The following is an 18,621-nucleotide window of genomic DNA, read 5'->3' on the forward strand; positions in this document are numbered from 1 at the left end:
TCCAGCCCAGAGACAGGGACCTGACCCCATGTCGCCCCCAGCCACCTTTGGGCCTATGGGGGTTCCACCTGCAGGGGATTGGTCCCCAGATAGACAGTTTCTGTCCATGCCTCAGGCCATGCCATCCCCCAGCACTTCCTGGACCAGACCAGGGTCAGCGGGGCCCTTGGGGAGAAGCTCCCAGGAACCATCAGCCACCTTTACCCCCACAGCAGCTGGATTGAGATCACAGCCGGGTGCGTGGCAAAATTTGCCCCCAGATCTGCAGGACATCATAGCCAGTGCTTATTCGCAAAACATGGCTATGGGGGCACAGCAGTATGGCAGGCAGCCTCTTCACCCAAAGGAATCGTGGTCGGCTCCACCCCCCTCGGGTTTGGGGTCCTTGTTGGAAGAGCCAGCTCACTTTGAGGACAGTGAACCGGAATATGGCTTCTCAGAGGATGAGACAGCGCCAGAACAGACACCTACGGTGGGTCTATTCAAACCTACGCTGTTTAAGACTCTGTTATTCAAAGCCAAGCACGTAATGAACCTTCCTGGTTCAGAGAAGGCCACAGAGGTCACTGAGACTGGCAACACTTCGACCACACTTCTACAGGAGCCTCAGCCCGAGTCTGTCCACTTTCCTGCCTCGGACATTTTTATAAAGGGAATCAAAAGGCCCTGGCAGTATCCTGCAGCAGCCCAGGGACCTACCAACCTGGAGAGGAAATTCTATACCTTCGACGAGGAGGTAGAGAAACTATTGGAATTTCCCCCAATCGACCAACCGGTCGTGACGCTAGTCTCTAGCGCATTAGTACCTTCAGAGACAGGTGACAGCCTGAGACCTGAAGAGAGAAAAACGGAAACGTTACTGCGCAAGACACATCAGATGTCTGGCTGGAGCTTCAGAGCGGCTGCAGCAGCATCATTCATCAACCGGGCATCGATGTTGTGGATCCAGGAGATGCAGTCCCGCCTTGGTCCAGAGGACGGACGTCTTCGCCAGGATCTGAGTAAGCTGCGGGCGGCGACGGAATTCTCCGCAGACGCCACTTTGCATGCGGCCAAGTTTTCCACCAGGAGCATGGCCTCCACGCTGTCTTCCCGCCGTCTCCTGTGGCTACGAAACTGGCAGGCGGACCTCAAGTTGAAATGGCGGCTGGCATCCGGTCCTTTCCAAGGCTCAACCCTGTTCGGTGACCTGTTGGAGAAGGTCCTTGTGGAGGACAAAGACAAGAGAAAGGTCCTCCCCAGGTCCAACCGACGACAGGACCGTAGATCCACGCCATACTCGAGGCGCCAATCCTTTCGTTGGGATGCATCGACCAACTCCGGCCAAAACCAGCGCTCCTTTGCTCAGGGCCAATACAATCCACAGCCCTACAGGAGCGACCGCGGTTCCTTTCAGGACAGGCCAAGGGGATACCAGCAGTCCAGAAGGCCATTCCGTGGTGGCAACCAACGAGGATTTAAACGTAACTCGAAATGACTCGGCCACCTCACAGCCCTTAGGAGGCAGACTCCAGGGATTCAGCTCCACCTGGCAAGCGACCTCCTCCGACAAATGGGCTGTGGCCACCGTAACACACGGGCTCAAGTTGGAGTTCGTTCAGTCACCTCCCAGTCATTTCTTGCACTGTCCAAGACTAAAAGACTATCAGAAAAAGTTGCAGTTGCGCAAGGAGATCACGCACCTGTTAGACATACAAGCCATAGAACAGGTCCCCCGGCAGGAGGAAGGCCAAGGGTTTTACTCAGTGATATTCATCGTGCCCAAGGCCTCCGGGGGCTGCAGGTTGATACTAAACCTGAAGCAACTGAACCTCTTCATAAGATACCGGAGGTTCAGGATGCATTCTTTACACACTATTCTGGTTTCCGTCCGAGCACAGGACCTTTTAACGTCCATAGACCTCAAGGAGGCATACCTGCACATTCCCATACATTCAGAACATCGCAGGTTCCTTCGCTTCTGCTCCGAAGGGAGGCATTATCAATACAGGGCAATGCCGTTCGGCCTTTCATCGGCCCCACGCACCTTTACCAAACTACTGGACGTGTTGACAGCCAACTTGCGAGCACGATCCATCAGATTGATGGCCTACCTGGACGACATCATCATCTTGTCCAGGTCCCAGGCAGCGGCAAAGAGAGACCTCACCGAGACCATACACACACTACAACGCCACGGCTTTACCATCAATGTAAAAAAGAGCCAGCTCACGCCCACCACCAGTTTACTTCACCTTGGTGCGGTCATAGACACTCAGGCGGGCACGGTAGCGCTGTCGACAGAACGACAGAACAACATACGACGCTTGGTGTCCAGCATCCACCGGAGACCAGTTCCCCTATCTCTACTGTCAAAGATATTAGGCACTATGGTGTCAGCGATTGGCATCATTCCTTGGGCCAGATATCACATCAGGACATTACAATGGTTCCTGCTCCCAGCCCAGAGAACCAAGGTGAGCCATTCCCACAGACTGGTACATTTACCACAGCAGGTCAAGGACTCCTTAAGATGGTGGACATCTACCACAATAGCCATCGGATCTCCATTCCAGAGGCGGAACCAAGTCATCTTGACCACAGACGCCAGTCTTACAGGATGGGGTGCCCACATCGGGACCCAGATGGCTCAAGGAGGATCTATCGCCCGTCAACATAAACTTCTTGGAACTAAGAGCAGTATTCCTAGCTCTACAGACATTTACGCCTTTGGTCCGGGGAAGGCACGTGTTGGTGCTCACGGACAATGTCGCGACCAGGGCCCACTTGAACCACCAAGGGGGCACACGGTCACAACGACTCATGAGAGAGATGGAAAATCTCTTCAACTGGGCCGAAAGTCATCTACTCTCCCTGTCAGCGGAACACATTGCCGGAGTCAGCAACACGCAGGCAGATTGGCTAAGCCGGTCTACCCTGGATCCGTCAGAATGGAGACTAGAGCCGAGCATCTTCCAACAGATGATCGCCAGATTTGGGTCCCCGTCAATAGACCTGTTTGCGAGCTCCCAGAATGCTCAGCTGCCAAGGTTCTACACACGGTTTCCAGAGCCCGGGGCGGAGAAGGTCAATGCTCTGCTGACACCCTGGCCATCGGGCCTACTTTACGCATTCCCACCAACGAACCTGGTTCAGCGAGTGGTGGACAAAATTCTGCGGGAGAAAGCAGAGGTGCTGCTGATAGCGCCTCATTGGCCCCGTCGCCCGTGGTTCTCCGATCTGGTGGCATTGTCAGTGTCACCCCCATGGAGGATTCCGGACCGGATGATATCACTGAGCCAGGGGAGTCTACAACATCCAGACCCACAGTGGTTCCAACTAACCGTCTGGCACTTGAGTGGCTCAGACTACGACAATTGAAACTACCTGACAAGGTCATTGATACCATACAGGCCACAAGGCGTCCTTCAACGTCTCGCATTTACCAGACGACATGGGCAGCCTTTTGCGGCTTTTGCAACAAGCATCAAGTTAACCCTAGGACGGCGTCGGTGATCACTGTTCTTGAATTTTTACAAGCAGGACTTGAGCGTGGGTTAGCACCGAACACACTAAGACGACATGTGGCGGCCCCTTCCACCATGATACAAGTGGATGACGTAAGATCTTTGGCTTACCATCCTTGGGTGAAGGATTTCCTGCGGGGAGCATCAAACCAGCATGCCCCGCCGGTTCGGAGATTCCCATCGTGGGATCTCGCACTAGTACTCAGGGCCTTGTCTAAACCACCGTTTGAACCTTTGAGGTCCATATCACTACGACTATTGTCTCTTAAAACAGCCTTCCTAGTCGCGATTACGTCAGCACGAAGGGTGTCGGAACTGTCCGCCTTGTCGGTAAGGCCGGACCTTTGCATCTTCCACCCGGACAGGGTGGTACTGAGACTAGACCCTTCCTTTATACCGAAGGTAAATTCAGACTTTCACCGGAAACAGGAACTGATTCTTCCGGATTTTTGCACCCACGGTAACCACCCATCGGAGTTAAGATGGCACAAGATAGACGTACGCCGTGCGGTCAAGATTTATGTGAGGCGAACGGAATCATTTCGGCAAACAGAGAGATTGTTCGTCGCGTTCTCACAAGGGAAGAAGGGACTTGGAATCTCATCCACATCAATTAGCCGTTGGATCAGAGACTGTATCGCGGAGGCGTACAGGGCTCGGGGACAACCCGTACCAGCAGGAGTGACAGCTCACTCCACAAGGAGTGCGGCCACTTCAGCAGCCTGGGTCACACAGGCGTCCATAGATGACATCTGCAGGGCTGCCACGTGGGCTGCCCCTTCAACATTCATACGGCATTACAAGTTGGACTCCTTTGCTTCGGCCGAAGCAGCCTTTGGGAGACGTGTTTTACAACGAGTTTGTGTTTCTCCAACGTCCCTGACAAGACCTTCTCCCTCCCATGGGCCGTAAATCTCTGGTATATCCCATGTTGGACTCTCCTTCCAGATGCAGTGGAGAAGAACCGTTGTACCTACCTGAACGGTCTTCTCAATGCACTGGAAGGAGAGTCCAAACCCACCCAGTATGTTTAGGGGTGCAGGGACGCCGGAGTGGGCAGTTAGTCAGTTGTTTATTGTTATAATAAAATTTGGTTATCCTCTTATATGGTTTCGTTTTTAAAACTGGCTCATGGGAAGAGCAGAGGGGGTGGTGCTCAATTAATATTTAAATTTTTAACTCAGTCTCTACCAATAAGATTGGAGAAATACCCAAGACCTATGTTGGACTCTCCTTCCAGTGCATTGAGAAGACCGTTCAGGTAGGTACAACGGTTCTTTATTTAGTTATTTTACTAGGAAAGAATATGTATATAATTGTTTATCCTGTAATGTTGATTACTTCCTCCAGATGTTTAATTCTGAATAAACATCCAGCCTATTTATTCAGTATATTGATTATAAACAGATGCAACAAATTTGCCTATTTCAATGCTCTTTAGGCTTCTTGATCTCAATTTCTAGACCAGGGGTGTCAAATTTACATCGTCACGGTGGGGTCAAGGGACATATTGGGACTCCCCCCCTCTTTGCTAACCTGGGCATGGCAGGTGATACATCTGATCCTCTGTCTGGGAGTTTGACCGCCCTGATCTGGACTGTTGCACTTGGTGCAAAATGGGACAACCAGCCTGCTAGATGGTACAAGGAAAAAAAAAAGATGATAATCCCTGAAAAATCTACAAAAAATCTACACATCTAAAGTTTATGTCATTACGTTAAAATATTGATATTAATTTTAAAACTCCTGAAAATGTTCAAATTTGTACTATCTAAGACAATGTTTGTGGCAACTTTAAGGTGTGTGGGCTTTGACTCCTAGAATTCACCAACATGTAATGAATAGAAGTCCCCACATCTTAAAATTGCCAATATTAAGGTCATTCTTTGTTCAGCACCAGCCGGAAGTACAGGGGATTGTGGATGTTAAGAGAACCGAAGTGGTCTTTGTGATGAACTTGTGGACATGGAGACAAGGAATGAACCTTAACCTGGGTGGAGAAGTGTAGGAAAAATTACTTTCGGGTTAACTACAGTTTATAACTAACATGGCTCTGTTAATAAATTGGAACTTGGAAGAGGTCAAGGTTTGGGCTCTGATTTATTTCTCTGATGTTATTTGGAATGCTAACACCTAGAGGATCTTATTTCAGAAATGTAGCTGTGGAATTGCTGGATTTAAATGTTTTGTTTTCCTCCAGCATTTGGCTTCTCTTGTACAGAATTTGCTCCTGCACACACAGTCCTCACTTTTGAATCATTTATCTGATTGCAGTGTATCCTGACTCCTGTACCATTAGCCTAGTGGCTGTAAGTGATATCGCTAAGCATACCGATCAATTGACTTTCTGGGATGATGTATACGGCTTCAAAATGTCCTGCATGAAAAAGATGGTAATGCCTGAAGCACTTGTGGAAGTCTTAGATCCGAGGACTCTTATATCCGAAGCTTGTATCATCAAGGTACCGTGATAGAGAATAGTATCTATCTTCTAAAAAAAATAATGTTTTGTTTATTCTCTTTGAGAACTGTCTTTATATAAAACTGTCATTATAGAAGGTGAATATAGTACTTTTGGTTCTTGGTCAATAGCAATATGAAATTCATGGTGTTTAAATTTTGGAATTATCACTGTTCTGTCGGGCTCTCTGGTAGAATTCTCCCAAAAATTCACAGGTACAAATTTCAGACACACACACGTTTGAAAATTCAAAACAATGTTCTTTATAATGAAAATTCACTTAAACCAAGCCCTCTTTTGTTATAGCAAAGAGTACTCATCTCCAAACAAACTGGTAATTTGTACAAGTCCCTTATCAGTTCTGTGATACTTAGCTTGCAGCTGTGAGGCAATTCACAGTCCTTCTTTCACAAAGTGAAACACACTTTGCTCTGGTTTAGTTTCAAAGCAGGGAAAAATCAGCACACAAAAGGTCAAAGTCAGTAAAGCAGTCATGAAACACAATGATCAGATAATCCTCCACAATGGCCAAACCCACAGGCTGCTATTTATAGCAGCCTCGCTAATTACCACAGCCCCACCCAACCACAAGTGGCCTCATTTTCTTTGATAATAATCTCTCAGTTGTTGTTGCCTATGCATCGCTCTCTGCATGCGTGGCTGTATCATTAACTCTTGTTCTGAAGCCAAGGAGGAGCTAGATAATTGATCTCCTTCTGAGCTGTCTGCCATACTCTCCTCCTCCCTGTCACTAATGTCTTCTTGGTCAGAGGAGCCTTCATCATCAGATTCCACCGGGGGCAAAACAGGCCTGCAGCATGTGGATGTCTCCCCCACATCCACAGTCCTTGGGGCAGGAGCTGGGCCAGAGCTAACCACAACAATCACTATGGAGTTTTAGTCTTTTGATAGTATGTTACATCCTTGATAGTATGTTTCCATCCTTTCCTAATTCCCTCCTTCTTAGGGAAAGTGAAATAGAATCAAGAATAAAAAGAGAAGATATAAGAGTTATCTGCCACTCAATAACTGTTGATTGCAGATGTCCAGGCTCATTTACAGTAAAACCCAAGGTCTATCACAGTGATGGTGAACCTTTTTTCCCTTGGGTGTCAAAAGAACATGGACATGTGCTATCGCACATGCCTGAGTGCCCACACCCATAATTCAATGTCTGGGGAGGGCAAAAAAAGCTTCCACTGCGCCCTCCCCGGAGGTCCTCTGGGGCCCGGAAAGAGCCTGTTTTCCAACTTCTGGTGGGCCCAGTAGGCTCGTATTTTGCCCTCCCCAGGCTCCAAAGGCTTCCCTGGAGTCAGGGGAGGGTAAAAACGCCTTCACCCATCCCCCCGGAGGCTCTTTGAAAGCCATAAACCCCCTCCCGGAGTCTATGTGTAAGCCAAAAATCAGCCGGCCAGCACACACATGCACGTTGGAGCCGAGCTAGGGCAGTGGCTCGTGTGCCAGCAGATATGGCTCTGCGTGCCATCTGTGGCACCCGTGCCATAGGTTCACCATCATATAATTTAAACAGTCACAGCGTAACCCTATGTTCCTTTCGCTTTTCCTCATGAATCTTAATATGATTAACAAACTATATTTTCTGGCATTATGGTTAATTAATATTCTCTATTTTACATATTTGTAGGAAAAATAATAATATTTTCCCATTTCCCCTGAGTTCATGTGTATTATGGTTAGAGAGTAGTAATACAGAGTATAGTACCAGTATATTGCTTTTCCTGCAAATAATAATAATAATAATAATAATAATAATAATAATAATAATAATAATTTATTAGATTTGTATGCCGCCCCTCTCCGAAGACTCGGGGCAGCTCACAACAACGATAAAAACAATATTATACTGGCACAAATCTAATATTAAAAAAAACTAAAAACCCTATCATAATTAAAAACCAAACAGCACATACATACCAAACATAAGTTATAATAAGCCTGGGGGAAAGGTGTCTCAAATCCCCCATGCCTGGCGGTATAGGTGGGTCTTAAGTAGTTTACGGAAGACAAGGAGGGTGGGAGCAGTTCTAATTTCCGGGGGGGAGTTGATTCCAGAGGGCCAGGGCTGCCACAGAGAAGGCTCTTCCCCTGGGGCCCGCCAGACGACATTGTTTAGTCGACGGGACCCGGAGAAGGCCAACTCTGTGGGACCTTATCGGCCGCTGGGATTCGTGTGGTAGCAGGCGGTTCCGAAGGTACGTCCAATAAACATTGGATGTTGGATATTCACCTAGTGTCACTGGGGAGTCCTTGTTGCTATAGTGGGGAATGGAAGGATCTATCCTCCCAGAGCTGAAGAAGCTTCTTGGATGAGAAGCAAAATGTCTTCAAAAGAAAAAATAAGGAAGTCCTGTTGCCTCCTGAAAAAGCATCCTTGGGACAACCAAGACTTGGATGACTAAGAATCTCTACAGACCTTCATACCTAGCATGATGATGGATTCTCTCACTCTATTTTAAATGCTGTAAAATCATTTTGTATAATGGTAAGACATCAGGCTAGAAACTAAGGGAATTCTAATCCTGACCTGAGCACAGAGTCAACTAGGTGACCTTGGGCCACTTCCTAGCTCTCAGCCCTTGGAAGAAGGCAGCGGAAAAACCACTTCTAAAACCACATTAAAAATGCCGGGGCTAGTCAAGAGAGTTATTTGAGTCAATACTGACTCAAAAGAGAGTAAAAAAAAGAGATTAAAAGAAAGAAAACAAGTAATAGTTATAAAACTGAGAAAACATTCGAATGTATTTATGGTAGATAAAAAGCTCTTAGATAATTTTTTACATTCTAAACTTTTTCTTTCTTGTATGATAAAACTAAGGAATTGACTGAAAGCATCATTATGAGTAAATAACCAAGATTAATAGCAGCTTTCTAGAACTGGGGATTTTGAAATATCCAGGAAATTATAAAAATGTGCTTTATTTATCATGCAATGTCGAAGAATATACATTCGGCAGTCAAATGTGGGTGAATATGAATAATGCCTTTGTCATACCCTATTTACGTTCATGAAAATCTGTTAATATGCAAGACTGAACTGGGTACATTTTCAAGGATATTTCTATTTTATGGGCTGAGCAATTGCTGAACATCATTTGTAAACTGAATGAGTATAATAGAATTGCTGGGCTATAAAGAGGAGAATAGATTTTCTGGCTCCGCTATAGATATATAATAAATATTAGTGTCTTCTGGAAAATACTCAAGAATAGATTTCAAGCTTCTGGTAGTTTGTTCCAGTCTTAGGATGTTTGTATTTGAAATATTAGGTGTAAGTATTTAGTCTGAATCTCATAACCATTGTTTCATCCTTATCTTAAGTGGAAAAATGGATTATTTATTTGGTTAGGCCATTTTTATTTGTTATTAGAAGGGTATTCTATTTTTTACAGTGGAAGAATTTTTATCTTCGCTGCACACTTTCAGAGAAAACATAACAACTCTCCATTTTCATGATTCACTTCTAAAATCATTTATGCTATTTTCACATTTGTTGAAATTTAAAAAACATATTTTTACAGTGTCCCTAAACCAGGGGCTATGTACAAAAATGACTTTTAAAATTATGCCATAAATTAAACAATTAAAAAAATCATTTTGGAAAGGAAGACTGGTCCTGGAGTATTAGCTGACCTGCAAAAACTAGAGAAGACAGAGATGTGTCTATTTGTTGCTTAAAAGGCAATGAAAAGGAATCAAATGAGCTTACCTCAAGAAAAGGGCGTTTATAACTGGAGCGCCACTATTGAGAAGATCAATTTCTAGGTACCATATTATGAGACAGACTTGTTAGAATAAGAGAAATGTTAAAAGGTGATTTTAACATAGGAAAAGTTAAAAATCTAACATTGCTGAAATATGGATTATCTCCGGGACCGCCTTCTGCCGCACGAATCCCAGCGACCAATTAGGTCCCACACAGTGGGCCTTCTCCGGGTCCCGTCAACTAAACAATGTCGTTTGGCAGGACCCAGGGGAAGAGTCTTCTCTGTGGCGGCCCTCTGAAACCAACTTCCCCCAGAGATTAGAATAGCCCCCACCCTTCTTGCCTTTCGCAAGCTCCTTAAAAACCACCTCTGTCTTCAGGCATGGGGGAACTGAGATATTCTTCCCCCCTAGGCTTCTACAATTTATGTATGATATGTTTGTATGTATGACTGGTTTTTTAAATAAGGGTTTTTAGCTGTTTTAGTATTGGGTTGTCGCATGTTGTTTTTACCACTGTTGTTAGCCGCCCCGAGTCTACGGCATACAAATCCAATAAATAAATAAATAAATAAATAAATAAATAAATAAATAAATAAATAAATAAATAAATAAATAATGGAGTGATGAATAATGCAATGGAAAAAAGGGTATCTTCTGATCCATACTCAGCACGGAGTGTTTTTCAAAGTTATGCAAACTGCATTTGCAAGCTGCTTTTAGCATTTCAAAAGTTATTCACCACTCATTGTTGGTGAGCAGCAATTAAAAAAGGAATTAATAGTCCTGAAGTCAAAACTGGGAGCAAAATTATGTATTTTTGGCTTGAGTTCACACATATAATTATATATCGATCTTACAAATAACAAGTTTTGCTGAGATAAATGCTCTTGATACAAAGGGTGTGTGTGTGTGTGTGTGAGAGAGAGAGAGAGAGAGAGAGAGCCTTTGACCTTTAGCACTTTCTTCCAAGTGTCCCTGATGGAGCATTTATGCATTTTACACGCCTCCCATAGAATTGTTCCATCTGGGAGGACTGAGAATCTTACTGTAAAACCTGCAAGATAAAATTAAGTTAAAATAATTACCAGCCACTCCAAAAACCTTATATGACTTTCTTTTGTTTGGTCCTCAAACTCATCTTTGTTCTACCATGTAGCGGATAGACTGCCATGCTGTCTCAGTTCCAGCATTGGAATTTTCGTCTGACTTTGTTCTGATGGTAACCAAGACTTCCATGTGTACGGTAAGTTTTGTTTTACTTGTAGAAACATTCCTGGGGATCAGATGCTGTCATTTTTTTAAATCTTCTGTTTGGGCTAAGAAAAATTTCTTTGCAGATAAAATCCGCTGATCTTATTTCTTGACTGATTCTCTTTCCAACAGTTAAACTGTTCCTCTTGAGTCTTTGACTCATGTTTTCCTTTTCCTAATAAATATTTTTATCTTACCTTATGTTTTAGCTTTATGTTGTGGATTTATACTTCATAATAACTTATCCTTTAATCTAACTGGTATAATTCTCTTGCTTTTAAAACTCTTGTTGCTTGTTTTCTATAATTTTTATTAATGTCATAGAAATGTGACTTCTTGTTCTACTTTCCCAAAATTTGTTTCAGATGATTCCCTCAGTGCTCCAAAAAAGAGATTCTATCAGTGATTTCCATTCACTGTGGATAGGCAGGATTAACTGTAAACCCACCAAGTATTTTTGGATGTATTCAAGATTGTATAAAATACTTCTTGCATCATTCAATTTTAAAAAAAATTGGTATAAGCTTTATCCATTTCCAAATTCCATTTTATTGTTTTGTAGACATTGATATTTTCCTGTCCTAGAATGGAATGTAAAGTTTGGGAGTTATTGGTCTTTTATCAAATGTTTGTGGCACTACACAGAAAAACTAACACATTGCCTGACATTATTTCTTCTTTTTAATATATGATTATTGACATTTTATGATGAGAATTTTATGATGAAATGCCAGAGATTAGTCAGAGATTGACAGTCCATCCATCATATCAGGCTACTGAACCTTGCAGTAAATAAATAGCTATTGGGTGATTTATTCATCATTGGTAGCCAGACAGAAACTTTTTTTCAGTCATTGTCCAGTAAAAGTACAATCAATAAAATGAACAACACAAAAGTATCTCCTAACAAGAACTGGTTACCAATCACTTATAGGCAAAGTTTATACATAAAGTTTGCTACTTTAGAGAAATAAATTGTACCTTACTTGTTTAACAGAAAAAAGTGTTTAACAATGCAAATTAAAGTTATCAGTGCCCCAGAAATTTAAATAAAAGAGGAGTAATTAAATGGTGTTCCGGGAACTAGCACTACAGAAAGACATGAGTAGTAAATAAATTGTGGAATACATTATTTCTGTAGTGTTTGTTGGAGATGGTTAAATATATAGTTTTGCTTGACTTTGGAACCACAGTTTTGATTAGATTTCCAGTAAAAATATTAAGATGTATTATGATTTATAATACCATGCTGTAGTTACCACATTTTGTATACTACAAAACTGAGAAGGTGATTTTATATGACATTTCCAGTCAATTATATGACATTTCCAGTCAAGTATATGTAGTATATGTAGCCTGGAAGAAATCTGTAAGTTTCATTCTATCATAAAGAAATAATAATTCACTTTCTCCAGTAGGTGGTGCAAAGTATTAACTTCCCCCCCATCCACCCACCTACCCACCCCACCAACAAACCTAGTCGTGCATTCAAACTATTCATACAGTAGTATGAATTTACAGTAGGCAATATTTTCACATTCTATTTTAGATGTATGAAAGTGTTAAATGTTCTCACTTAGACTTCTTTCTTTCTCCTTGTTATTTTTGTTGTATTTTTTGCCATTTATTTGCAAACAACAGTGCAGCAACATCATGATATATGGTAGATAGTTACATCCAGTACCTATCAAAGATACAATTTTATACCATGCACCAGTCTATATATTTTTCTTACATGTCAACTTCAAAATCAGTATAGAAAATAAACTAGGCAATGTGCATAACTGTCGTATATTATGTGAATTTATCAGGCATGAACACCACAGATAGAAACACCTACAATCAAATATTTACATCTACTGTCTAGCTGGTATTTCTCCACGGCTTATCCATGTGTAAAAGTGTTAGAGTATATTATTAATAGATCAAAACATATACTAGGGAATTGAAATGGAACACCAATAAATCTAAATTGCAATTTTAGACTTGAATCTGTATCTTAATGACTAGATTGTATTCTTGATCAGTTCTTGGCAGATTGAGTAAGTGCTGAACTAAAATCAATCCTGTGCTCTTAGAGTATTTACTTACTTACTTACTTACTTATTCATTCAAGATTCATCCAATACCACAACATGCTACCGGCGAGAGTAGAGTATTAATACCCAGTGGCCCCAGGCCTGCCAGCAAAGGCATGTTTTTAAAGCCTTTTGAAAGGCCAGGAGGGTGGGGGCAGTGCAAATCTCTGGGGTAAGTTGATTCCAGAGTACTGGAGCCATCACAGAGAAGGTCCTTCTCCTCTGCCCCGCCAACCAGCATTATTTGGCTGATGGGACCTGTAGCATCTGACTGGCTGCTGGGATATATTAGGCAGGAGATGGTCATGTAGGTAGTCTGGTCTCATGCCATGTAGGGCTTTATAGATAATAACCAACATTCAACCAATAACTCACAGTATTTAATATAATAATAATAGTCAGATGTATTTGAAGCTGAAATGCCTATCCATTATAAAATGAATACTGTGGGAGGAGAAAGTCTTCGGGACCGCCTTCTGCGGCACGAATCCCAGTGACCAGTTAGATCCCACAGAGTTGGCCTTCTCTGGGTCCCGTCAACTAAACAATGTCATTTGGTGGGACCCAGGGGAAGAGCCTTCTCTGTGGTGGCCCCGACCCTTTGGAACCAACTCCCCCCAGATATCAGAGTTTCCCCCACCCTCCTAGCCTTTTGTAAGCTCCTTAAAACCCACCTCTGTCGTCAGGCATGGGGGAATTGATACTTTCCCTCCCCCTAGGCTTATAAAATTTATGCATGGTATGCTTAGTTTCTAAACTGGGGTTTTAAATTAACTTAAATATTAGATTTGTTTACATTGTATTATTATTGCTGTGAGCCGCCCCGAGTCTGCGGAGAGGGGCGGCATACAAATCTGATTAATAAATAAAATAAATAATAATAAAGTCAAGGATCTCAATTTCCTTTGCTTCTTATTTGACTAACAATAACAGAACAACAAGAGTTGGAAGGGAAATTGGAAGCCTTCTGATCCAACTCCCTGCTCAGGAAACTCTATGCCAGTGATGGTGAACCTTTTTTCCCTCAGGTGCCGAAAGAGCGTGTGCACGTGCTATCATGCATGCGCGACTGCCCACACCCATAATCAATGTCTGGGGAGGGTGAAAACAGATCCCTCCGGAGACCCTCTGGAGGCCGGAAAAAGACTGTTTTCCAAATTCTGGTAGGCCCAATAGGCTCGTTTTTCACCCTCCCCAGGTCTCAAAGGCTTCCCTGAAGCCAGGGGGGAGGGTAAAAAGACCAAAAAACTAAAAATGCCCTCGCAGAGCCTCCGTGCAAGACAAAAATCAGCTGGCTGGCACACACATGCGTGTTGGAGCTGAGTTTAAGCTCATGTGCCAGCAGATATCGCTCCGTGTGCCACCTGTGGCACCCCTGACATAGGTTCGCCATCACTGCCGTATACCATTTCAAACAAATGGTTGTCCAATCTCTTCTTTGAACCTTCCGGTGTTGGAGCATTCACATATTTTGGAGTCAAGTTGTTCCACTGATTAATTGTTCTGTCAGGAAATTTCTCCTTAGTTCTAGGTTACTTCTCTCTTTGATTAATTTCCACCAATTGCTTCTTGTCCTTCCCTCAGGTGCTTGGGGGAAATAGTTTGACTCCCACTTCTTTGTGGCAACCCCTGAGATATTTGAACACTGCTATGATGTCACCTCACTAAACTAGACATAAAGCATTGTCACTCCAAATATGGCATTAAAATACCTATATTCCAATATTGCAGCGTGATAGACCAATACAATGCATTAATATGAAGCCGTAACTGTATTTTGTAAGCTGTAATTGCCTGAGGTCTAAATGCTGCCATGCACCTCTGAAGATTAGTAAACAAAGGATTGGGAACCTTTTGTGTCTGTGATCCATTATTTCATGGTTTGAGTTCAGTTTTTGCCTTACCCTTTTATTGGCTGGTGTCCTTAATCTCTTCTTGCACCACTGCCATATAATTTAATGATTTAGCGATTTCTTTCACAATTTATGGGAAGTAGAGATCCACATGATGTAGTAGAGCAGGATGAGATATACCGTCCTTGGGAAGGTGGAGATGGAGTCCAGGAAAAGTGTGAAGAACTTTTTAGTTTTTTTCTTACAACAAATCCACCATTTTCAAAATATTAGTTTCAAGGTCTTTGGATTTTTAGGGCAGGTACCGTATGTACGTTGAAATTACACTAAAGAGCAATTTAATGGCAAAAATAATTGTTTCTAGTGTGATCTTTACTGTTTATATCCAGCATTTCTTTTTTAATCCAATGGGAGGCGTATTATAAGATTGGACCATATCTTTGCCATTGGTTCAGCTTTTTCCTATACTTTGTCCTCTTCATCTACCTACATCTTCCTTCCTTGTTCTAGGCTTAATTAGAGCAGCTTTCAGCTTGGCTAAGCACTTGCACTACTTTAATTGACAGCCAATATTGTGCTGTTTTCCTACCATTGTTCAAGCCCTCAGCTGGGGTTTGGCCTCTACTTTATAGTAGGCAAGAAATGACATGATCTTTAAAAACCTGAAATGTCCTCAGAATTCGATCCTTAAAGACTTGAGGGGCAGAAGTGTACATTGAAAGGATATAATAATTATCTTACAATCTTATATTCAGGGTGATAAAGAGTTCATCGGTGATTGTCAAGCTTCAGAAATACCAGCCATTGCAGTGTTTGGACAGCAGAATGGATAATCATTTTTATATTCTGTCTATCTCCATGTCATTTACAATACATACTTGGAAGCTTAACTGTGTTTTGCTGCAGAATATATAATTACTATCTTTAATAGTGTACTTAGACCAGCTAGTTGAGATTCTGCATTTATTAGTGAGCAAAGCTCATCAGAAATTACTAGTAGTTTAGTTTTTATTGCCTTCTGTAATTATTTTCCCAGCATCTTTTAGATCTGCATTTGTTACCTTATGGTGCTTGCTATTTTGAAACTCCGATGCTTTCTCCTATGAATTTTCTTCCTGCAATCCCATCATGTACCTTTGAAAGAGAAGTCTTAAGGTCATCTGTCTTTTTGCTGGCTGCCAATATTTGTTGATAAACTGCTATGGGTCTTTATGTAATCAGCAGTGTTGTCTGCAAGGGATAGGGGTCAAAATCATCTAGATGGCAGTTGAAAAGGCTAAATACTAAAATTGAAACCCACACTCCAGCACATGTTTACAATATCCACATATATAAAAAGAACCAGAGCGTTGATTTCATAATCTCAACTCATTGAACCATTTTTTAAAAACTTCTGATCCTCCATCCAATATATGTTGATGGCAATAATATGCATTTTTAAGTCTAAATGAGCATTGCAAGGGAGTTCACTTCTCTTTTCTTCCCCTATCTCTAATTGCAAGTTATCTTCAAAAGATGAACATTCTTCACATTCTCAGTCAAGCTCTACATATTTGTCAGAATTACAAGAATATGACTCACTTCAGAACCCCAATGTTCATTTATTACAGTACTATTGAGTTACTTAAGGAGCAGGTTTCTTCTTTGCTGTAGTACAAAATCGACAAGTAACTAAATTGCATGACATATTGCTACATAATATCAGTCATAATCAATTGTATATTGCTATGCATTCCTATTAATTTGTATTATAAACTTTGAGATGTTCCACTTTAAATTTAGTTAAACAGAAAACATTATATTGCTTATGCCAGTATAATTGTAAGCTAAAGTGATTTATAACAGGTACATGTATTGCATTCTATAATAAAACTATATATCCTTCAGTGAATACTAAAATTAGGACTGTGTGTGTGTGTGTGTGTGTGAGTGTGTGTGTGTGTGTGTTTGTGTTTGTGTGTTCGTTCTGGATATAAAGTAACGATAGGTACCGTAATCCATATTTTAACCCTGTTATTCTGTTAAATCCTTGCTGCTGAATTGTTTTTGCTTTTGGGGAACTGAATTTTTTAGAAGCTGTATGAAGACAAAGAATTGCCTCCATAGGACAAGTTTGCACTTGTCCATCCATCTTCTCACAACATCCAGGATGACAGAGTATCTAAATCTGATGTAAACTTGAATTTGAATGGATCCTAATAAACAGTATCCTTCAAAGCTATCTCCTTTTTGAAAGCTACTTCCCACCTTATTCCAGAATCTCTTAAGTGTGCAAAACTGCATAGATGGAACCATATTTGGTCGCATCTGCCACAGGGTTGGCTTTCAAGAATCTCACCATGTGCTCTCGGAAAAGGAATTCTTGTTATTCTTCAAGTGAAAAATCTCAACTCTGTCCATGCAAATTGATCAATCAAATTGACAAGAATAGTGTGTGTGTGTGTGTGTGTACTTACGACATACACACACACACTTACGTACCCTGTTTTCATGAAATTAAGACCCAGCCACAAATAAGTCCTATCATGATTTTTCAGGATGTTCATAATGTATGCCCTACCCCAAAAATAAGCCTCAGTTAAGATTGTCAGCCAAACTGACACATTTAATAACCAAATAGATATATATTGTAGACCTCTACCTCCCCATCTTCAGGTTGCTGACATCCAAATATCACAGCACAAACTGACAAACTGTCATTTGTATATTTTAAAAAGTGTCCATATCATCATAGCTACAGATAATTTTAACTTCAGGTGAAATGAGATACAAATTCATCACAATAAAAGCTTTTTGGACGCTAAGATTATTTTAACATAAAGTCATTCCATTCACTGGGCATCATTTTAGAGCATTGGTGATAAAGAAGTAAAACTTTGTATAATCCCAACAGTGTAGACTAGACCAGTGTTTCCCAACCTTTTTTGAGCCGCGGCACATTATTCATATTTTCAAAATCCTGGGGAACACTGAACGGGGGGACGGGGGGGGGGCGCGGGGGGGCTAAAGAAAAGTTTGGACAAAAAAAAATCTCTTCCTCAATTTCACTCTATTTCTCCCTCCCTCTTTCTCTCTCTTCCTTCCTTCCCTTCTTTCTCTCTCTACATCCCTCTTTCTTTCTTCCTCTCTTTTTTGCTCTCTTTCTCTCTCCCTCCTTCCTTCCCTCTATGTCTTTCTCTCTCCCTTGCTCTCTCTCTGCCTCTCTTGCTATCTCTCTTTCGCTCTCTTTCTGTCTCTCTTGCTATGTCTCTTTCTCTCTCTGTCTCTCTTGCTATCTCTTTGTCTCTCTCTCTTGCTATCTCTTTCTCTCTTGCTATCTCTTTCTTTCTTTTTCTCTCTTGCTATGTCTCTCTTTCTGTCTCTCTCTGTCTCCCTCCCTCTTTCCTTTCTATCTCTCCCTCCCTCTTTCCTTTCTATCTCTTTTCTTTCTATCTCTCCCTCCCTCTTTCCTTTCTATCTCTCCCTCCCTCTTTCCTTTCTATCTTTCTCTCCGTCCCTCAGCGGGGGCAAAGAAGAAGGAAGGCAGGCTGCAGAGGGCACCGAGGACAAGAGCGCTGGCTCGCTCCCTCGCCCTCTGACTTCCCTCCCTCACTGCTGAAGGGACGAGCGCGGGCACGCTGCAAGAAGGTTTTTTTTGCTTTTTTCCCCCTTCCCCCGCCTCACGGGAGAGAGTGAGAGAGAGAAAGAGCAGCGCCCTGTCGGTTCCGAGCGCAGCCAGGGAAAGCGGCCTCGAGCCGAGTGCGAAC

At 42.3% G+C, this 18,621-nt stretch overlaps 1 protein-coding gene across 2 annotated transcripts in view; it reads left to right on the forward strand.

Annotated features, from left to right (window-relative positions):
* Positions 1–18,621, forward strand: part of PRMT3 (protein arginine methyltransferase 3) — a 105,626-nt gene that overhangs the window by 61,034 nt on the left and 25,971 nt on the right. For both annotated transcript variants that reach the window (XM_070761815.1, XM_070761823.1), the window contains exons 12-13: positions 5,781–5,968; positions 10,850–10,936. In XM_070761815.1, coding sequence (XP_070617916.1) covers positions 5,781–5,968; positions 10,850–10,936 — 275 coding nt within the window. The remainder of the gene's footprint in view (positions 1–5,780; positions 5,969–10,849; positions 10,937–18,621) is intronic.

This window comes from Erythrolamprus reginae, chromosome 1 (genome assembly GCF_031021105.1).
Source record: "Erythrolamprus reginae isolate rEryReg1 chromosome 1, rEryReg1.hap1, whole genome shotgun sequence".
Taxonomy (NCBI): Eukaryota; Metazoa; Chordata; class Lepidosauria; order Squamata; family Dipsadidae; genus Erythrolamprus; species Erythrolamprus reginae.